General features: G+C 48.3%; 6 protein-coding genes across 6 annotated transcripts; 2 read left to right on the plus strand and 4 right to left on the minus strand.

Annotated features, from left to right (window-relative positions):
* Nucleotides 1-388: 388 nt before the first annotated feature.
* On the minus strand, nt 389-2,794 carry L228DRAFT_148995 (beta-1 and beta-2 tubulin). Its single transcript, XM_018329264.1, has 9 exons — nt 2,631-2,794; nt 2,452-2,475; nt 2,375-2,400; nt 2,263-2,304; nt 2,139-2,193; nt 1,630-2,085; nt 1,230-1,564; nt 804-1,163; nt 389-747 (listed from the first exon to the last, which is right to left on the minus strand). The coding sequence occupies exons 1-9, from the start codon at nt 2,640-2,642 to the stop codon at nt 714-716; spliced, it is 1,344 nt and encodes a 447-aa protein (XP_018187787.1). The 5' UTR covers nt 2,643-2,794; the 3' UTR covers nt 389-713.
* Nucleotides 2,795-3,827: 1,033 nt separating this feature from the next.
* L228DRAFT_247874 (flavin-nucleotide-binding protein) lies at nt 3,828-5,355 on the minus strand. Its single transcript, XM_018332739.1, has one exon. It carries the CDS (start codon nt 5,005-5,007, stop codon nt 4,168-4,170), a length of 840 nt encoding a protein of 279 aa, XP_018187788.1. The 5' UTR covers nt 5,008-5,355; the 3' UTR covers nt 3,828-4,167.
* A 1,075-nt stretch (nt 5,356-6,430) lies between these two features.
* Nucleotides 6,431-7,880, minus strand: L228DRAFT_199446 (MFS general substrate transporter; the record flags this gene model as incomplete). Its single annotated transcript, XM_018329627.1, has 4 exons — nt 6,431-6,582; nt 6,638-6,731; nt 6,807-7,679; nt 7,746-7,880. Coding segments are annotated over 4 exons (1,254 nt in total), but the record flags the coding sequence as incomplete, so codon positions are not given.
* Nucleotides 7,881-9,969: 2,089 nt separating this feature from the next.
* On the plus strand, nt 9,970-12,449 carry L228DRAFT_247879 (hypothetical protein). The gene is made up of 3 exons (XM_018332740.1): nt 9,970-11,651; nt 11,745-11,912; nt 12,070-12,449. The coding sequence occupies exons 1-3, from the start codon at nt 9,987-9,989 to the stop codon at nt 12,166-12,168; spliced, it is 1,932 nt and encodes a 643-aa protein (XP_018187790.1). The 5' UTR covers nt 9,970-9,986; the 3' UTR covers nt 12,169-12,449.
* Nucleotides 12,450-12,875: 426 nt separating this feature from the next.
* Nucleotides 12,876-15,058, minus strand: L228DRAFT_283399 (ARM repeat-containing protein). The gene is made up of 3 exons (XM_018336113.1): nt 14,595-15,058; nt 13,973-14,504; nt 12,876-13,890 (listed from the first exon to the last, which is right to left on the minus strand). The coding sequence occupies exons 1-3, from the start codon at nt 14,884-14,886 to the stop codon at nt 13,278-13,280; spliced, it is 1,437 nt and encodes a 478-aa protein (XP_018187791.1). The 5' UTR covers nt 14,887-15,058; the 3' UTR covers nt 12,876-13,277.
* An 83-nt stretch (nt 15,059-15,141) lies between these two features.
* On the plus strand, nt 15,142-18,885 carry L228DRAFT_221039 (RNB-domain-containing protein). Its single transcript, XM_018330257.1, has 5 exons — nt 15,142-15,432; nt 15,495-15,959; nt 16,012-16,124; nt 16,181-17,631; nt 17,779-18,885. Exons 1-5 carry the CDS (start codon nt 15,237-15,239, stop codon nt 18,599-18,601), a joined length of 3,048 nt encoding a protein of 1,015 aa, XP_018187792.1. The 5' UTR covers nt 15,142-15,236; the 3' UTR covers nt 18,602-18,885.
* The last annotated feature ends 370 nt before the right edge of the window (nt 18,886-19,255 follow it).

The following is a 19,255-nucleotide window of genomic DNA, read 5'->3' on the forward strand; positions in this document are numbered from 1 at the left end:
AGAGGACACTAAATAAGAAAACTCATTTGTTGGCGCTGCCTTAATGTTATACTTCTCCATCATCTTTTCACAAACGGGATCACGTACAATAGGCCAGGTAACGAAACAGAGGTAACGTGCAAGAGCAAGCTCGGATCATAAAATGAGCCACTGTTTCATACGGGGTTCCTCGTGGTACGCATCCTTTTATATTAGTAAGGGACGTGACATCGCAAAGCTTCTTCCTTGCGGATAAGAAATGAGCCCATTAAAATGATTCTCCTATACCTCGAGGCCAACACTTTACCCTAAAGCGAAATCACTTGAACTACAATCGAACAGTTCGCGTCTTCAACATGAAGCCGAGCCAAGAATAAGATATGAAGAAGCGTTCATTGATTCATTCAAGGCGCTAGAGAGCATAAAAACAGTGAACTACGGAGAGAAAAAGAACAAAAAAGAAAAGAAAAGAAACGGATCACAAGAATGTTTCCACGAGCTTTAACAGAATGTTTCATACACCGTGGTGCATGGCGGAAAATAAGCCGCAATACCAAAAGCCGAGGAAAAAAAGGTTGAAAGGTCATAGAGGCGGTGGCCAAAACGAAGATATCATGACGAGCAAGGGTGATCAATCACCGTGATGATCCGAGTCGACGAAAACCCAGCTACCAGTGTATTAATTATTCCTCCCACCATGATACTTCCCAGCCCCACTCCTCTTAGAACCGCACTTACTCTTCGGCCTCGAGGGGGACCTCCTCCTCGCTGTGACAAATATTAGCCCATTATTCAGTTTAAGCAAGCAACTAAGTCAAACTTACTACTCCTCCTCGCCTTCGGAGATAGAAGCATCCTGGTACTGCTGGTACTCAGACACCAAGTCATTCATGTTGCTCTCAGCTTCAGTGAACTCCATCTCGTCCATTCCCTCACCAGTGTACCAATGCAAGAAAGCCTTGCGACGGAACATGGCAGTGAACTGGTCGCCGACACGCTTGAAGAGCTCCTGAATCGAAGTCGAATTACCGATGAAGGTAGAGGACATCTTGAGACCCCGCGGGGGAATGGAGCAGAGGGCGGTTTGGATGTTGTTGGGGATCCATTCGACAAAGTAAGACGAGTTCTTGTTCTGGACGTTACGCATCTGGTCCTCGACCTCCTTCATGGCCACGCGGCCACGGCTAGTAAAACGAAACTGTCAACAAAATGTCTGATGAAATGCTGATAAGGTGTGCAACACAACTCACAAGATGGCAGAGCAGGTCAGGTAGCGACCGTTGCGGAAGTCGGAGGCGGCCATCATATTCTTGGGGTCGAACATCTGCTGGCTGAGCTCAGGGACGCTGACGGCGCGGAAGGAGTTGGCACCACGGCTAGTAAGGGGAGCGAAGCCGACCATGAAGAAGTGAAGACGAGGGAAAGGAACCATGTTGACAGCCAACTTGCGGAGATCAGAGTTGAGCTGACCAGGGAAACGCAGACATGTAGTGACACCAGACATGACAGCGGAGACGAGGTGGTTCAGGTCACCGTAGGAGGGGTTTGACAGCTTGAGAGTGCGCATGCAAATGTCGTAGAGAGCCTACTCAAACTTTAGTTTGCCAGTCGTCATATAAAAGTAGGGAATGCTAGCCTGTCGGAGCATACCTCATTGTCGATACAGAAAGTCTCGTCAGAGTTCTCAACGAGCTGGTGAACGGAGAGAGTGGCGTTGTAGGGCTCGACCACGGTGTCAGAGACCTTGGGAGAGGGAACGACGGAAAAGGTAGCCATCATACGGTCCGGGAACTCCTCGCGGATCTTAGAGATCAAGAGAGTACCCATACCGGCACCGGTACCACCACCAAGAGAATGAGTAATTTGGAAACCCTGGAGACAGTCGCAGCCTTCGGCCTCGCGGCGAACGACGTCGAGCACCTGGTCAACCAGCTCCGCACCCTCAGTGTAATGACCCTTGGCCCAGTTGTTACCAGCACCGGACTGACCGAAGATGAAGTTGTCGGGACGGAAGAGCTGGCCAAAGGGACCGGCACGCACAGCGTCCATCGTGCCAGGTTCCAAGTCGACGAGGACAGCACGCGGAACATATTTGTTTCCAGAAGCCTGATCCTGTAAGCATTAAGGGATTCTCGATTGGGCTTCCGCAAGGATCTCACCTCGTTGAAATAGACGTTCATACGCTCCAGCTGGAGATCAGAGGTGCCATTGTAGCTTAAGGAAGGATTTAGCTGAATACTGGAGAATATGATGCATTAATTGGATGGCACAGGCTGTACGTACACACCAGAGCCGTCGAGACCGTGCTCGCCAGAAATGCCTTGCCTGTTATGCGCAAGGAAGTCTCGGTCAGTTATAATCCAGATGACAAAAATTCCTCTCAAGGGTTCCGCACCAGAAAGCAGCACCAATTTGGTTACCCTAGGTAGCATCAGTAAAAGTAGTATTTCAAGGAATTCATTGGCAACCTACACATTGACCGGTCTGAAGATGGACCTAAAATTCCAAAGACATTCAAGTTAGCATAGCTGATCATCTTTGAGGAAATTGCTAGTTGGTGGAGAGGCATAATCGTCAAGTGATCGCGAGACGCGTAGAGACTGTTGACCATGGGAAAATCAAAACAAGGCTTCAAAAGTAGCGGCACGTACAATTTCACGCATGATGTCGGTTGGTCACGAAAGTCGATTCTTCGAGGTGTGACGGAATGGATATCTGAGAAAGAGGTAGAAAAAAAAGTGAGAGTGTACCCTTCGAGAAGATGGTTGAGTCGTGGCGATGAAGGATAGCGAAGGCTGGTCGTGGGGAGGAGAGACGGCGGTGAAGAGAGCAAGTGGTGAGTTCGTAGCGAAAGGGGCAGTTCTCTCCTTTGCCCAAGGCCGTGTTGTGGGCATGTCCTCTTTGAGTTAGCGTCCACAAAGAAAACAATGCGCTGAGTGGTGGGGAGAAGAGGGGTCTAAGATCGATCAGGACAAGCTCTGTTGATTGTTTGCCGTGTTTGCCTCGATGTACAACACACGCCACGACGCGACCCAAACTTTCGCTCTGCCCTGGCACCTTCCTGGTTCGGTTTCCAGAGCAAACACCAACATATGCATCCACAAAAAACCATACGAAATAATGCCACACTATAATTATGTACTCTGTTGGCCATGTAAACTGGAAGCACCGCAGAAGTGATTATGCAAGAATGCCAAAGAGGACCATGAAGAGTCTTTGGTACCTGGGTAGTCTGATCTGAGTGTAATGGTGTAGGATATCGGATTTCTGAAGTGAGACTATCATGATGATGCTTTTTTGCTTCAGGAGAGCACCTTCAAGAAATTGCTGCATCGTTGATACCCTCTACTTGGTAGTTGTATGGCCTTCTCAGCGAATTTCTCCTCAGTATTTACGTGGACTTTCAAGCTTGCCAGTGAATATGTTGCCCGTTTTCAAGAGCTTGTCCATGTGGAACCCCAACTACTCCCTCTATGTATCAGGAGGTGGAATAGATACCAATGGCTCGCTGTCTTCCAGTTCAAGTCATTACCTTGCGTATGAATATTCTGAATCTTTGTGATCGCAATCACACAAATATCGATTCTATCAGCATTCCACAAAATGGTGTAGCTTTCGGCGAATTTACCGCAAAGCACTGGAAATAGAGGGCATATTTTCTGCAGTTGTCGAACATAGAATTGAATTTGAAGTGTCATGCCTTTGATCCCTGAAGTACTAATTTTATAAGGACTTCCACCAGACAGAGTCTAAACATTGCCACAAAAGGAGGCATCCGTGTCGAGAGTTTCTCAAATTTGTCTGTCTACATATGTGAATTATATCTGAGAACCATAACAACTTGAATTGGCATTAGTATTCTTATCTGGCAACTTATAGCAGAATACGTGATGTTGCATATGAACAAAAAAGAATTAATAGAAGCAGTCGTTTATCAACAAACCAGATACTGTAGACATTTTTTCCGAAACAATAAACTTCTGTGGCTTCGAAAAAGGGTACGGGATGAAGCTGGCAAGAGATACCCACTGGGATCGAAAATTCGCAATGAGCAGACTATCAAACAACGAAACCAGTGCTTTAGTCGTTACATATTGCTAGAAACAGAGACCACACGGATCTGTGCAGTCACGGCCATATAATCTCCATTTCTCATCCCAAACCCTTATAGTTCGCAAGTTCACAGCGTTATCTTTTCTTTTTTTTCTCCTCAACCAACGCAGCTTCACGCGCATATTTCTCCGCTTCCAGGTTGCTCTGAGACCTCCAGGTTCCTATATACTCGGGGACCTTTTGCACCTTATTATTTTCGCCTGGAATCGCGTCACCAATGACTTGATAGACGGGAAGAACTCCTGTCCAGACATTCTCTGTCACATTTTCATCCTTCAGATCTTTTCGATCGTCACCAGGACCACCGACATGAATCTTGGCGCTCGCGGACTCGATTTTGATTTTGAGCACTGAGGTCGATGTAATCTCAGCTTTGGAAGGTGGCACACGGGTGTTGTCCCAGCGCTGAGGAACTACGCTGTCGGTGATTCGATGTAGCGCGAAGTTCTTTTCAGGCTCATCAGTCACGACGCTGGCATATCCGTGAACAATCGCAGAACGGTAGTTGCAGCTATGATTGAAGGGGGTCAAGGCCAGAACAAAGCCGTCAATGAGCGTCGCGCACACGCAGACCGGGACGGCGGGACTACCATCTTCGTCGTCTGCAACATCTGTGGCATGAGGTGAGCTTGAAGGTAGTTTCATAAGCCGCGACGCGCTGTGTGCGTGCACATAGATGTCGAGAATCTCAGAAGCCGGGTCGGCGTTCGGGTTAGAAAAGGATGCAACAGCGCCGATCATGGGCAGCGTGGTGGGAAAGGGGTCGTCTGAGATGTCGGACGGTAAGAAAGATATGTGCAATATGGGAGCATCACGCAAGATGGAGTGAACGGTCAAATAGTCGTAGGCGCCGCGATCGTGTTTGCGGCGGATTGTGGAGCGCGGATGAAGAGGGTATGTCGCGGACTCGGCCATGATGGACGTAAGCTATTGTGACAGCGCCGCAGAAGAAGCAAAGGAAAGAGAGGCAGCGCGATGAGGAAAACAAACAGATCGACTCTCAGGAGGAAGGAAAGCAGCGCACGAAGATGAGGGTGCAAACCAGGGGCCAAAATTTGAAACACAACGCAGTATATAGAATAAAGCGGCTGAGGCAAAAGAGACGAGGGCAGGAAGCTCAATACAGTATTCTTAGAGAAAATTTAAAAGAAATTCAATTACGCGGCAGTGTTAGGGGTATATATGTGGGCTGGTGTTTAAATAGTATGAACACCACATGTTACACTGCACAAGAGGAAGATGCAGTTTCCAGGAAGGAAGCTGATACTGTTGAGTCTAAGGATTCTGAGTCATTACACCAATCATAACTATCAAATTAGTATACTCTGGAATCTGTTAGCTGGGAGCACAAGGGTCGGTACTTCCTAGGGTGGGGCACGGCTCTTCTGACAGTAAGCCAAGTCGACTTCAGGGATCGCGGCGGGGTAGTATTGTTGCTACTCTAGGGTTCCTAGCATTACGACACTCGGGCATTGGTGTTGTCTGTGACGTTCAAATGAGAGTCGAAGGTAGGCAATTGGTATTTGGATTGGACGATGACGACCACGCGGACGACGGCCGAGAGATGTGACCAGGTTCCTTCAAAGACGATCGTCAACACAACTTATGGAATGTCAAGGGTCCAAGTCCAGGTGATGATGCAGAAAGTCGTAGTGGTGGGTTGCACGCATGGACATGCCTCTTCCGTCCCGGGCCATGCCAGCTGCGATTTCGAACTGAGATAAGGCATTTACGCTCATTGATGAAAAGGAAGAGCAGATACAGAAACACCGCAATTGCATTTTCTGTGTCCCATGCAAGTTGATATGCTCGTGACATACCCTGAGACACCTACTTATCGGGGGCTAATGATAGACGGCGAGAAGTCACTACTGCAGCAGTCCTTGAGCCTTTGTCACACGAATCGGGCCCGCAGGCCTCATTTGGCTACATCTTTTTTTAACACATTGTTCTCACTATCTGTTCTCTTCAGGATATTTACACATTAATTACGAAATCTTTTCATTGCCATATAAGACTGTATATACCCATAACTCCATCGCCATGCCTATGCAACTTACATGCTCCGAATCATGCACCCTAAAAAAAGGCTTCTTCGCATAAATTAAATAATATCTAGGGCCCTCTGGCGCACCCTCCTATGGACTTCTATTCGGGCTCTCCCGGGCCGGTTACCGGCCGGGATCGTTGAGTAGGTGCGGTGTCAACTCCTCCTTCACACCCGAGCCCATTGCAGAAATCGATGGAATACGCGCAGCCATCTGGATTTTGCAGATCCGGCAGCGTGCACTGACGTGGAATGGTCAACGGCATCGTCGTCGACCCTGGCATTGCCGTGGCGAGGGTGCTCTTCCAGCTCTCCAATTTTCCAGGTTCGCACACACCACATGCAGAGGGCCGCTGCCACGTACATGGCAGCCACAAAAATTTGAGCTCTCAAAAAGATGTTGCCATGTGCTTGACGAAGTTCGAGGCCAATTACTTCAGAGACTTGGCAATTGATCAGCACAGTGATTGGTGGTCAGAATCTCGACGCTCAACTTACAAGTAGTGGGAAATGCGATAAAGATCCAGGTCATGGATAAGGCCGGTGGGAGTTCTTTTAAACCCACGACTTCAGCAGTCACAGGTGCAACCGTCTATTAGCCCCCCCGAGAAGTTAGAGTGAGACCGTACATCGAGCAAGAAAAGAAATAAGAAAAGTCGCCACGTACCGTCCAGTAAGTCCCACATACGGCTCCAGTGATAATTGCAAAGAATATTAAGACACCGTACGTCTTGGCAAAAGTCCAGACGACAAAGCACAGCAATCCGCAGAGGAATGTCATGGAACCCGCCATGTTGATCCGACCTGCGGCGTCACTAAAGTATCCGACGAGCGGACGTCCGAGTCCCTGCCCAAGGTTGAGCAATGCACCAATTGTAGAACCTTGACGCGCAGTCAATCCTATGCTCGAAGCATAACTCGGCAATGAGAAAAGAAGTGCAATGTATCCCAGCATGCTGAAGAATCCCCATCCGTTAAGGAAAATAAATTCCGGTCTCTTCAAAAGTGATAGATCGAATGCCCTCTGCTGCGTCCCTATCTGTCGGTTTCGGTCGCGAATAAGTACAGTGGCAACCACGTTCACCGTGAATGTGCATATGCCCAAAATACGCAATGCCCATCCCACCCCAAGGTGTTGAATCATGGCGTTGGATGCCAAACTGTATACCATGCCTCCCAACCCACTACCGCCAGTAGAGAGGCCATTGGCCAAGCTACGTTTTGTCGAAAACCATTGAGGCACAACCCCAACAGAACCCACAAACAGGAATCCGAGGCCCCATCCGAAACATATTCCCTGGCTCAAGAAGAGATGCCAAATCTGATGGGCAAAAGAAGCTCCAATCAAGGCCAGAGTCTCAAAGCACAGTCCAAGCAACAGCGTTACACGAGTCCCATACCATCGAGTGATAAGAGTGGCGATTGGCGCCACCAATAGACCCTGCGAAACGGAGAGGCCGCCAACAAACGCGAACTCTAGTGGGGTCGCGCCTTTGAAAGTATTCGTCGAGAGGTAATGAGCCAGGAAAACTCCGTAGGACTATGCCCGATATCAGCGTACGAAGCTATAAACACTAGAGCAACAGTTGCGAATGTCGCAACTTACACTGTTGATACCCCATGTGTGCGCATTGATGAAGGCTACACAGGCGACGCACACCCAACCATAGCCGCCATTCGGGGGCCCTTGCTCAGTTGCTCCTTCTGGACTCTCAGGGCGAATGTCATCGATGCTAGATTTCTCAGAGATGTCACGCGCGTCAGTGTCTGATACACAGGCCGGCTCAGACGCGGGTATGACAGTGCCCTTTTTCTCGGTCATGTTGAATAACTTCTGAGAGCATCAGATTCCCAAACGGTTCCTTCACGCACCCCGCTCCTTTTGCTTCTTTCTTTTCCTCGGCCACTCCGTTCTCATATTAAAATATCCGATTGCGGAGATTCTGGCCATGTTGGGCAGGGCTTGGGTTGAACATAATCTGCCCCATGCTAAACCTCAATTTTTCCGTAATTAGTCACAGATCTGATTCTTAGTGGGCGCTGTATATTCTGTGCCTGGCTGCGATGTGGGGCTAAAGATTACGGAAAAGTCGGCACTGGAGCTATCATACGGTTCGGTTGAGCATCCCGCCCGCGACCTTCCCGCATCGTTCATTCACTAACTCAAGCAACATTGAGTGGATTCAGAGGCTTGACAAATCTGCAGACGCCTTAATTCCTGGTCTTCTTTGCGTATCAGCATATGAGATTATGCTTGAAGCTGTCATGAACAAACATCTCCAACTGATGCTAGAAAAGCCACACGGCTTCAGGGTCCGAAAGAGAGCCGGAGATGGACATTGGGGCAAGTAACGACTTTCCTCATCAGGAAAAAGTATGCATTACGCACTTTTAACGCGCGCCGTTGACGCCGAGGATAATTTAATCAGGACTTTCTTGCGATTGAGGACGGGGTCGATCATCAATAGGAGAAATGACCTTATCTTTTCCCCTAAATAATAATTCAAATGTGATTCTGATAGCATGTGTTCGGTTTTGGTGCTGATTACTTACTGTAAATACCTAGATAATCCGACAGTGCGTAACTCTTCATCATCATTCAAAATGTGGGGGATCTCCCCTCAGACTTTAACATAGGTTGTTTCTTCTGATCACCTTGCATCAGATAGACTTCGTTTATCTGGTGGCGGATACGATCCCTTAGTCACCGTACTAATCATGTCTCAGTTGCGTTGACCATTCAGGGATAATGGATCTCCTTCGCGTTTCTATACGGAGTATGGGGGTTTGGACTCCCTGGCCGCGTTGCCGTGGGAACCAACACAACATCACCACCTGACTCCACTGTTGACGCACAATGTCACTATAGTGACTTGCTTGTCTAAGAGATGGCATATTCATGTTTGGACTGCCTAGTGTAGGGACTCTATAATTCTCATCGTGGTTTGTATCCTTTTCTCTCCTTGAACTTGTTTCTTGAACCGTGACTCTGGTTTGGTTATTCTTCTGGCGTTTTATATTTCTTCAAAGCGCTTTTTGGTCACCCTGACTGCCATTCGTTTCACGTAATACTCTCCTGGCCTATCGTTATTCTCCACCCACATCAACCTGCACTTATTTTGTGGAGCAAGGCTGAACGAAAACACACCAATTGCCAACCATTTGCCACGATGCTTCACCGATCAAAGACCAAGGACAGCAAGGGCTCCACTCCAGGTCCAACCTTCTTCTCTTCTGATCAAGTTGGTGAGCGAGTTCTTCACTAATCCCTCCCCGACTTTGCCAATCATTTTCTTCCTCAAATCCCGTAACGTAGTATTGTTGGACCTTCCATATGGCTTCACCAGGCTCACTGCGATCATCGACAGCCGATTATCTCACCGGACTTCGCTCCAATAATGTGCAAAGACCCAGTGGATCTCGACCACTTCCCTCGTTGGGTTTGCCAAGCAGAAGAGATTCTCAAGCAGCACATATATCGTCGAAATCCTTTGACGCTCGAGAAGCTCGCCTTGGCGGCTCTCTCCGATGTCCAAGCGCTGCCTCACACCGGAGCTCGAATTCCACCACGTCAACTGACTCTGCCACTAACTCTTACGCTGGACGACCCTTGGTGCGACAGCCGCAGCCCTCAGTAATCGACAGAGACTCTTCTTCATCGACGAGTGGAAGCGCTCCATCCATAGCGTCGGATGAGTTATCTGCTCTAGCCTATCGAGAGAATGGTTTGCGGTGGATGGAACGCCAAGAGGCCAGGTCGCTACGTCAGGCCCTCGAAGACAAGGACTTTCAGGATGAGGAACATTTACATGCAGTCGCCCAAGATGAAGCTTCGAAGCTGATTTGGATGCATCAAAATCCCGGAAAATTGCCGCGAGATCCCCATGCTCCGTATAATTACAAACACCACCTCCAAAAAGGAAGCCATGCTCGGAGCTATAGTCTAGGTCAAGATATTCCTACTATTTCACCGAATACGATTGGCTCAATTCCGACACTGCATAAGTCTACTGCTCGAAGCTCGTCCGTTTCTCCGACTCGAGGCGAATATGTCTCACCGGATTCTTCTCCTGAGAAAAAATCTCATCATTCGTGGGACAGCCCTGAGAAAAAAGCCTACGTTAAGCTGGCAACCAGGAACATGTCCCCGGAGCGTACTTTTCAAGCTAGCTATATCCAAGGAGGACCAAATGGGAACGTTGCTAGAGGAATATTCAGGAATCCGAGAGACTGCATATACGAAGAGCCTGAGACCTCCGCTGATGAACGGATCGGCAGAGGTGGCCGGCTCCGCTCATCTGTGGCCCTGAACGCAAAACCAAACGATCCTTCACCGAAAACTTCTTCCAACGTAGACGCATATCTGGGCAGGGGGTACTCTCCCGTAAAAGGCATAGAAAAATTCTCGAGTGTCGAGATACACAAGAACCCACCAACTCAATCACGCAATCCAGCTTACACTTCTAATTCCCTTCCGCCTACACCCCCAGACTCCGCCACAGCCAGCGATAATGATGGACATGGAATAGCAGATGAAGGAGAAGAAGAAGAAAAATATGCGCCCAGAAAGGATGGCATCGAGATACGCGGTGACGATATTCGTGCAGCGACGAGCATGAGACTGAAGGATCGCAGCCCGCGGCTTCCGATGCCGACGGTTGTGAGCAATAAACCAGGACGGCATATTGTGAGCTTCAACAAAGATTGGAAGCCCTTGCAGGAATTCCAGGGCGATCACAGCGAGGAACGGCGCTCAGATTTGCTGCGAACCAATCTCACAGGATCCAGAGCGCTGCCCGACCCACCTTCCAAACCATCACCTCCGAGAAGCATCCAGTCTGCACCGGTCATTCCAACAATAAATTTACCTGAAGAGCCTTCGAGCGCCCGGGGAAATTCATCGACAAAGCCTCCTATCCCAACTATTAATGTGCCAGATGCACCGACAATTACTTTCGACGGACCATCAAAGGCTCCCTCGATCAATGTCTCGTCTTCAGAATCTGGCGGTCCCAGAAGTCGTCCACTACCCAAGACTCACGGCTTCCCATCCAGACCACTTCCTTTTCACTCCTCTACGGCACCTGCTTCGTCTTACCACGTCACACCGACCATTCGTCGTCCGACCGCAGCGTGTTCGCAGTGCGGAATGTCCATCCAAGGTCGCACTGTCAGCGCAGGAGGCTTCCGTTTCCATCCCGAATGCTTTCGGTGCTACAACTGTGGAGAAGGACTTGAGTGCGTTGCATTCTACCCAGAACCAGACCCCAAGCGTGCGGAGCGATTAAATCGTATCCGACGCCGGGCCAAGGGAGAGCATATCGAGCACGAGGAAGGCAAAACAAAAGCAGACGATGGAGAGGACGCACCTAGGTTCTACTGCCATCTCGACTATCATGAATTTTTCAGCCCCCGGTGCCGTAGCTGCAAAACCCCAATCGAGGGGGAAGTTGTTGTCGCCTGCGGTGGAGAATGGCATGTCGGTCACTTTTTCTGCGCTGAATGCGGTGATGTATGTCCTGTTGTCCCTTCAAGCCATTTCCGGAGACTGGTATCTAATCGTTAATTGATGAAAGTCGGAAGCTAACATTTGTATCAAATACAGCCATTTGACCCCTCCACGCCGTTTGTCGAAAAAGATGGCTACGCGTGGTGTGTCAATTGCCACACGAATCGTTATTCGACCCGTTGCAGAAAATGCCGCAAACCTGTGACGGACATGGTCGTCAAAGCTCTTGGATCAGAATGGCATGCGCAATGCTTTTGCTGCACTGTAAGCTACCGAATCTCAACATAGTTCTTGACATAGCGAATTGATTATCACCCTCTTGTCGGAGACCGGCTGGCTACTGAGGAGGAGGGCGCCGGAGGAGGCTGCCACTTTTCGAAAAGTTCTTAGACGGCACTGACGATTTGTTTTTACACTCTAGGAATGCGACGCTCAATTTGATGATGGCCGATACTTTCTCCGCGGCCCAAGTAAAGATCCGGTCTGCGTCGCATGCGAAGAGAGGAGACTGAAAGCCTGATCTCATTTCCCTTCCTCTATAACGATCTCTTTCCCCTTCATTTCAAATTCTAAGCTTTTCCGGGCGAGCGTATGGGCCCGTGAAAAGAAATGGAATATGTTCACTCAGCAGAGACCGGCCCTTTGGCTTCCATTGCATCATGAATTAATTTCCTTCTCCATCTAAATTTCCTAATCTGTTCTTGATGGAATGCTTGCGTTTTCACTCTTTTAAGAAAGATAAAAGACTAACGCTGGAACACATAAGCATTCATGTGTATGACTTACGGCTTTAGAAAACGCATTTTTTTTTTGTTGGGAAATATTTTCCTTGTTTGCATGCATCATGTTGCATTTTCTGTGCTGCCTTCATTACGAACCTTTTGGTTTCAAGATGCTCCTTCTTCCGTTTCTTCTACTTCTTGTGTCCTTCCGGCCTAAGTTTTCTGGAAAGAATGTACCACTAAATGAAAATATTCAAGATTGACAAGTATGATTGGATGAAGCAAAAGGAAGACTGCGCCGTACATGTCTTTCTATTTCTCTCAGTCGCCCATTTATTCCAAATTAATACATCGTAATTTTATTCTTTCCTCTCTCCCACGAAAAAGATAATTATATAACGTCACACCTGCTGTTGTTGATGAGCCCCGACTGTGACTACAATTCGGAAAAGGAGAGGGGTCTCAATACACACCCACACCTGAAGTCCTTTTAACGAAGACAGATGCACGAGGACATTTGAATTTGTATGTGTATGTAAATATTCTAAAAGAAAAATAGAATGGAAAAGTTGCAGTTTATCTCGGTCCAAAGTGAAGATTCAACGTTTCGAAACATTCGAAGAGAAAATGAAGTAGGAGGATGTGAGATAAGTCAACAAATACAAAAAATGATAACCACGCACGTTAGGGAGCAATGTATATGCCCGCATACTGGTGGAGAAATTTACAGCTAAAAGGCAAAGGTTGTAGGATGAAGAACAGACGATTAGCTACTATGGACCGACAGCCACGGTTGGCATTGAAGGGTAAACGGTAACGGAAGGACGAAGCTTTGTGAATGATGCGCTACGATACAAAAAAGAATCGAAAGGATCTGATCAAGAAGCAGCGGAGAGAGAACAAACATCTATGCTTCAATGCTGTAGCGCAACCACTCACCCACGGCGCGCAGACTTTCCCACCGCACAGCCTCGTTACTTTCGCCCATGAGTTCCATAATGCGGCCCTTTAGGCCGAGTTTCTCGAGCTGTCCGCGCTTCTCAGGGACTTCTTTGACGAGGTATCCAATGTCGTTACACGCTATAGCAAGAACTTGTTTGTCCGAATCCCACGGCTCAGAAATGATTTCTGCCAGCTTCTTGGGAAGTTCGCCCTTGTTTTCGTCGAGGATGCGACGGGCGTTTTCGGCCCAGAAGACCGGATTACGATGAGGAGGAGACCAGTGCAGGTGCCCGGAGTGTATTTCGGCGGCATATTGGTCAAATGTAGTTTGCGTTTTGGTGTACTCTTCTAGCATATCACTAAGAGATTGCAGGTCGTCCAATAAGTCGTCGTCGGATAAGTGGCGGCCTTTAAGGTTCTGAAGGAGTGCTGGTAGGCGGACGAGCACAGCCACGGGAAGGAGGCTGGTCTCATTGGTTGAGAGGAGGTTACGGAGTGTGGAAAGGAGGAGACGAGTGGTCTTCTCTTTCGGCGAGAGGCGGAGAAGATGGGTATACAGCGGAATAATTTCGTGTTCGCTGCGGGGTTTACATTTTAGTTATTGACGGCGTCAAGGTTCTCATCGTGAGAAAAATATATCGGACGGAACAGATGACTTACGATTCAAGATCTTCGCCGACGAGAGCGCCCTCAAAGCTGAGCTGCCACTGGACAAGCAGAACGTGATAAAGAAGCTGCAAGCCGATCCCTCCGCCGAGCCCGCTGTCAAAGGTGTTGCGGCCGATGCTGGTGCTACCCTCCCATAATGTGGAGGTGTCCTTGGCTGTGCCCGCCGCGGAGCGAAGAATATCGACGAGCGGGACAATCGTGTCTTTTCTTAACTTCCAAAAGAGACCACGCGATTGTCTTGTACGCAACAGCGCAGAATATTCTTGCACAGATATGTCCTGAAGACCGCTATCTGAACTCTTGGAGAGAAGAGAGAGGTAGTTATACAGCCTGGTCAATGGTTCCTCGATCTTGGAACTTTCCTTGGACGAGCTAAGTATTGCGGACGAAATTAGGCCAGTGAGGAGATAGGCAGTCAACAGGGGTATCGGGTCTTCAGGATTCGATGACTGGCTTAAAAGAGGCACGAATGGCCTGTACGGAGCAGGGTGTCTAAGAAGACCTGCTTTCAATTCGGGGACATCTATGTGGAGTTCGCTCAGTTCAGTTTCGGGATTCAACGGGCCAAGAAAGAGCATTGGCATAATTGTGAGGCTAGGTATCCTTTACATACCCTCTATAAGGTCACTGGCAAGGACGAGAATATACTGTACGACGTCACCTCTCTTGGCCGCAGATTCCAACACACTGGGTTGAGAATCTCCACCCAAAAGCAACCTTGTATAGGCGTCTAGATCGCTCTGAATGGTCTGCTTTCGTTGATCCTTCCGAACCTTGTCAACTGCTTTTATCTTCTTGAGCTCATCCTCGGTAAGATTGCCCGCTCTCACAGCGCCTTCCCAAGGTATTGGTCTCTGACGAATGTTATTCTGGAGGGAGGAAAGATAGGGAGCGTCAACTAGCATGATTGCCGTAAAGAAGCAGACGGCTTCTACTTATAATCCGGTCGTGCTGATTTCCAGGCTTGTTGGAATAATTCGAGAGCAGACGAACCCGAAATATTGAGCCAGGAACAAGTAATGCCGAAGGTGCTTGGTCGGTCGTGAAGTCGTGGCTGATCAATCTTATCTCTTGACGTCGATCCAGCTCCGTCTCCCGCAAAGCTCCATCGTTGCCATATAATCGGAACTTGCCGTATCACCAAACGGCGAACCCGATAAGTGAAGCAAATATCCAGTGTGAAAACTCTCGAGACAACTATTCAAATTGACAACCATCAAACGCTTGCAGGCTAATTAGCCTTATTTCCCAGAATATGGCGAGTCTAAAAAGGAGTCTTGCTGTCGACTCTCACGGCCCGAACATGTCGAGCAAAGTCTATGTTCGCTCGACAAAAAATGGCAAGGTGCAGAAGATTGTGCGGGAGTTATATTTAAGACAGGATATTCCCTGCTCATCGAAGCTTTGCGCAACTTGTTTATCAAGCGCGCCTGCGGATTCCAATGGAAACAGTAAGAAAATCCAGCTTATTGCGCCCTGAGTCGCAAAGCAGTCTCACTGATTCCTCATTCAGTCCTCCCATTCGTACTTTCCGAGCACCCCGCCGGTACCAAAGCATATCCTCAAGGACACTATCTTATTCCAGATACGAACGCACTACTGAATGGACTAGATTTATTTGAACAGAGCAGTGCATTCTACGACGTTGTTATTCTGCAGACTGTTCTTGAAGAGCTTCGAAATCGATCTCTGCCGCTCTACAATCGACTGATTGCCCTCACAAGAAGCGAAGAGAAGCGTTTCTATGTCTTCTTCAATGAATTTAGATTAGAGACCCACGTCACACGGGAATCGGGTGAAAGCATCAATGATCGAAATGACCGTGCTGTCAGACGTTCAACGAAATGGTACAGCGAGCATCTGCAGAAGACTGTGTATGCGGCTGGGAGAACAAACAAGTGTCCTGCAGTTGTTATGCTCAGCGACGACCGGGAGAATCTGAAGAAGGCGAAGGCCGAAGGCGTTACTGCTAGTTCTTGTTCGTTCATATGGAATCATTAGAAGACTCATGTACAGCTAACGTCCATTAGTATCGGACTATGTTTCTGGGTTGGAAGATGCGGATCGACTTCTCGATATGATCGCTGCAGCGCGCGAGGGGCAAGACGCCCGCGCAGCTAATGCGGAAATGCTCTATCCTGAAGTAAGGCTCCTGTTTGAAGTGCGTGTATGATCTTGACGAAACTAATCTACAAATAGTATTACTCTTTATCAAAGATAATGACCGGCATCAAAGCTGGCACTTTGCATCAAGGGGTTTTCAACGTATCTCCATATAACTACCTCGAGGGATCTATCCAGGTACCGGCTTTTGATAGACCGCTTCTAATTCTGGGACGAGAGAATAGCAACCGCGCCGTCTCAGGGGACATTGTTGTCGTCGAAGTATTACCTAGAGAGCAATGGAAAGCACCTTCAACTAAGATTGTCGAAGAAGAGACACTAAACAAAAACGAAAACGCGGACAATGAGGAAGCCGAGGCGGTCGTTACTGAGCAAGAGCGAAAAGCATTGCAGGAAGAAGTCCGAAAAACTCAAGGGAAGAGCATCGAAGGTCGCCCGCAACCTACCGCGCGAGTTGTTGGCATCATCAAGAGAAACTGGCGCCAATATGTCGGACATATTGACTCCGCATCTGTCAGTCTGACAGGCAAGCAAGGTCGAAGCCAAAACACGGTTTTCCTGATTCCTATGGACAAACGCATTCCGAAGATCCGGATTCGCACACGGCAAGCCGCAGAGCTCGTTGGAAAGCGAGTTCTTGTCACTATTGATGCGTGGGATCGTGAAACTCGCTATCCAGTCGGTCACTTTGTCCGCTCACTTGGGGAACTTGAATCAAAAGCGGCCGAGACCGAAGCCCTGCTCTTGGAATACGATGTTCAATACCGTCCGTTCCCCAAGGCAGTGCTGGACTGTCTACCCAAGGAAGGCCATGACTGGAGAGTCCCTACGAGCCTAGAAGACCCCGGTTGGAAAGGCCGCAAAGACCTCCGTGCTTTGCTCGTTTGCAGTATCGACCCCCCAAAATGTCAAGACATCGACGATGCATTGCACGCTAAGCCTCTACCAAATGGAAATTTCGAAGTTGGCGTACACATTGCGGATGTATCGCATTTTGTCAAGCCGAACAATGCCATGGATGAAGAAGCCAGCTCACGAGGGACAACTGTTTATCTTGTCGACAAACGTATCGACATGTTGCCCAAACTTCTAGGAACAGACCTCTGCTCGCTGAAACCTTACGTCGAGCGTTTCGCCTTCTCGACATTGTGGGAAGTTACACCGGAGGCGGACGTGGTAAATGTCACATTCACCAAATCCGTCATTCGATCGCGCGAAGCCTTCAGCTACGAACAAGCCCAGATCCGCATCGACGACGCGACCCAGCAGGACGAGCTAACGAAGAGCATGCGTATCCTGCTCATGCTGTCAAAGAAGTTGCGTCAGAAACGCATGGACGCTGGCGCGCTCAATCTCGCAAGCCCCGAGGTCAAAGTGCAAACTGAATCCGAGACATCGGACCCCGTGGATGTCGAGACAAAGCAAATCCTCGATACCAACCAGCTCGTCGAGGAATTTATGTTACTTGCGAACATTAGCGTTGCAGCCAAGATTTATGAAGCATATCCCCAAACTGCTATGCTTCGGTAAGTTTCCCCCGATTCTTCTTGTCCCTAGACTCTCTTAAATTTCCCGTTTCCTGTTTATCCCCCCCATCCTTATATCGCATACCCATTCCACCTCACGGCAGAGCTGCTCGACAAAAATTGCAAAAGCTAAAACAAGCAAAACAGACGCCACGCGGCCCCACCACGCTCCAATTTTGAAGAGCTGGCGAACCAACTCAAGGTCAAATTGGGCTTCGATTTGAAAACAGATAGTTCCAAATCTCTCGCCGACTCACTGGACACTTGCGTGTCGCCTTCCGAGTCCTTCCTTAACAATCTGATCCGCATCATGGCTACGCGATGCATGATGTCTGCCGAATATTTCTGTTCCGGAACCCAAGCGTACCCTGAGTTCCGTCACTACGGACTGGCTTCACCCATCTATACGCACTTTACGAGTCCAATTCGGCGATACGCCGACCTAGTCGCACACCGCCAGCTGGCGGCTGCAATCGATTACGAGCCACTTGACCCCAGTCTGCGCAGCCGGGCCAAGCTCGAGGGGGTATGTCGCAATATCAACGTACGTCATCGAAACGCGCAATTTGCCGGTCGTGCAAGTATAGAATATTACGTCGGGCAGGCCCTCAAAGGCCGCGTAATTGACGAAGAAGGTTTCATCATGAAGATTTTCTCCAACGGATTTGTTGTCTTTGTCCCGCGCTTTGGAATCGAGAGCCTCATCCGCCTAAGGGACATGGCTGTCCCTGAACCGCCAAGTGTATTTGATGCAGATAGTTATAAATTGTCTGTGCAACTTCCAGACGGTAAAGACCAGAGAGAAGAGATCACGGTCGAATTATTCCAAAAGGTCACTGTCAGGATTAGTGATGAAAAAGAAGAATCTACTGGCAAGAGAAAGATTAGATTGGGCCTTATCAATGCCAAGATTGGCGGTCCTGCTGCTGCTAGCGCAGAGGAGACGAAGACGGGGAAAAAGAACACATGAATATAAATGCAAAAGCTAAGCCTCCAAGTGGTGTCTTCTTTTTTCGCCTTTGCCTTAAACAAAATATCTATTTTTTTTCTTAACGCCTATTACCCGATTTATCGTGCCAAAGATGAGTTACATCTTGTTATTAGGGCATATCATAGATTCACTACTCTAGTTAACGGTCAATACTGTGTGGCGTTTGGGTTACTCTTGCTGTGTCGCATACATACTTAAACTTGATCGGCATCTGGGGACGTCATGGGTAGATTTAATAAACAAAAGCTTTGTTTTGCATCGAGATACGCAATGCTATTCCATGCCTTAGAATTTGATTGCAACGGAATCTCTCTTCTATCACGTAACAATATTTTTGAATCGAGAGTAGATGTCGAATATAGTACTTGATCGGAGATACGCCCAAGGATGGACAGTAAATTATGCCCGAATTACTATGATTCTATGGGAAAGATATGATTATCACAATCAGAATGGGAAAGGTCAGGGCATGTTTAGAGAGTGCTAGTAAATTTTGATTGTAGGAGGTAGGAGTTGTAATGTAATAGTAGTAATACCAGGTAGAGATTGTAATCGGTTGTTTTCTCGCGTTCCATGGTAAACCGTGGAAAGTGCCTTTCCCACGTATCACATCCAAGTGAGCATAGCAAGAGA

This window comes from Xylona heveae (genome assembly GCF_001619985.1).
Source record: "Xylona heveae TC161 unplaced genomic scaffold L228scaffold_6, whole genome shotgun sequence".
NCBI lineage: Eukaryota > Fungi > Ascomycota > Xylonomycetes > Xylonales > Xylonaceae > Xylona > Xylona heveae.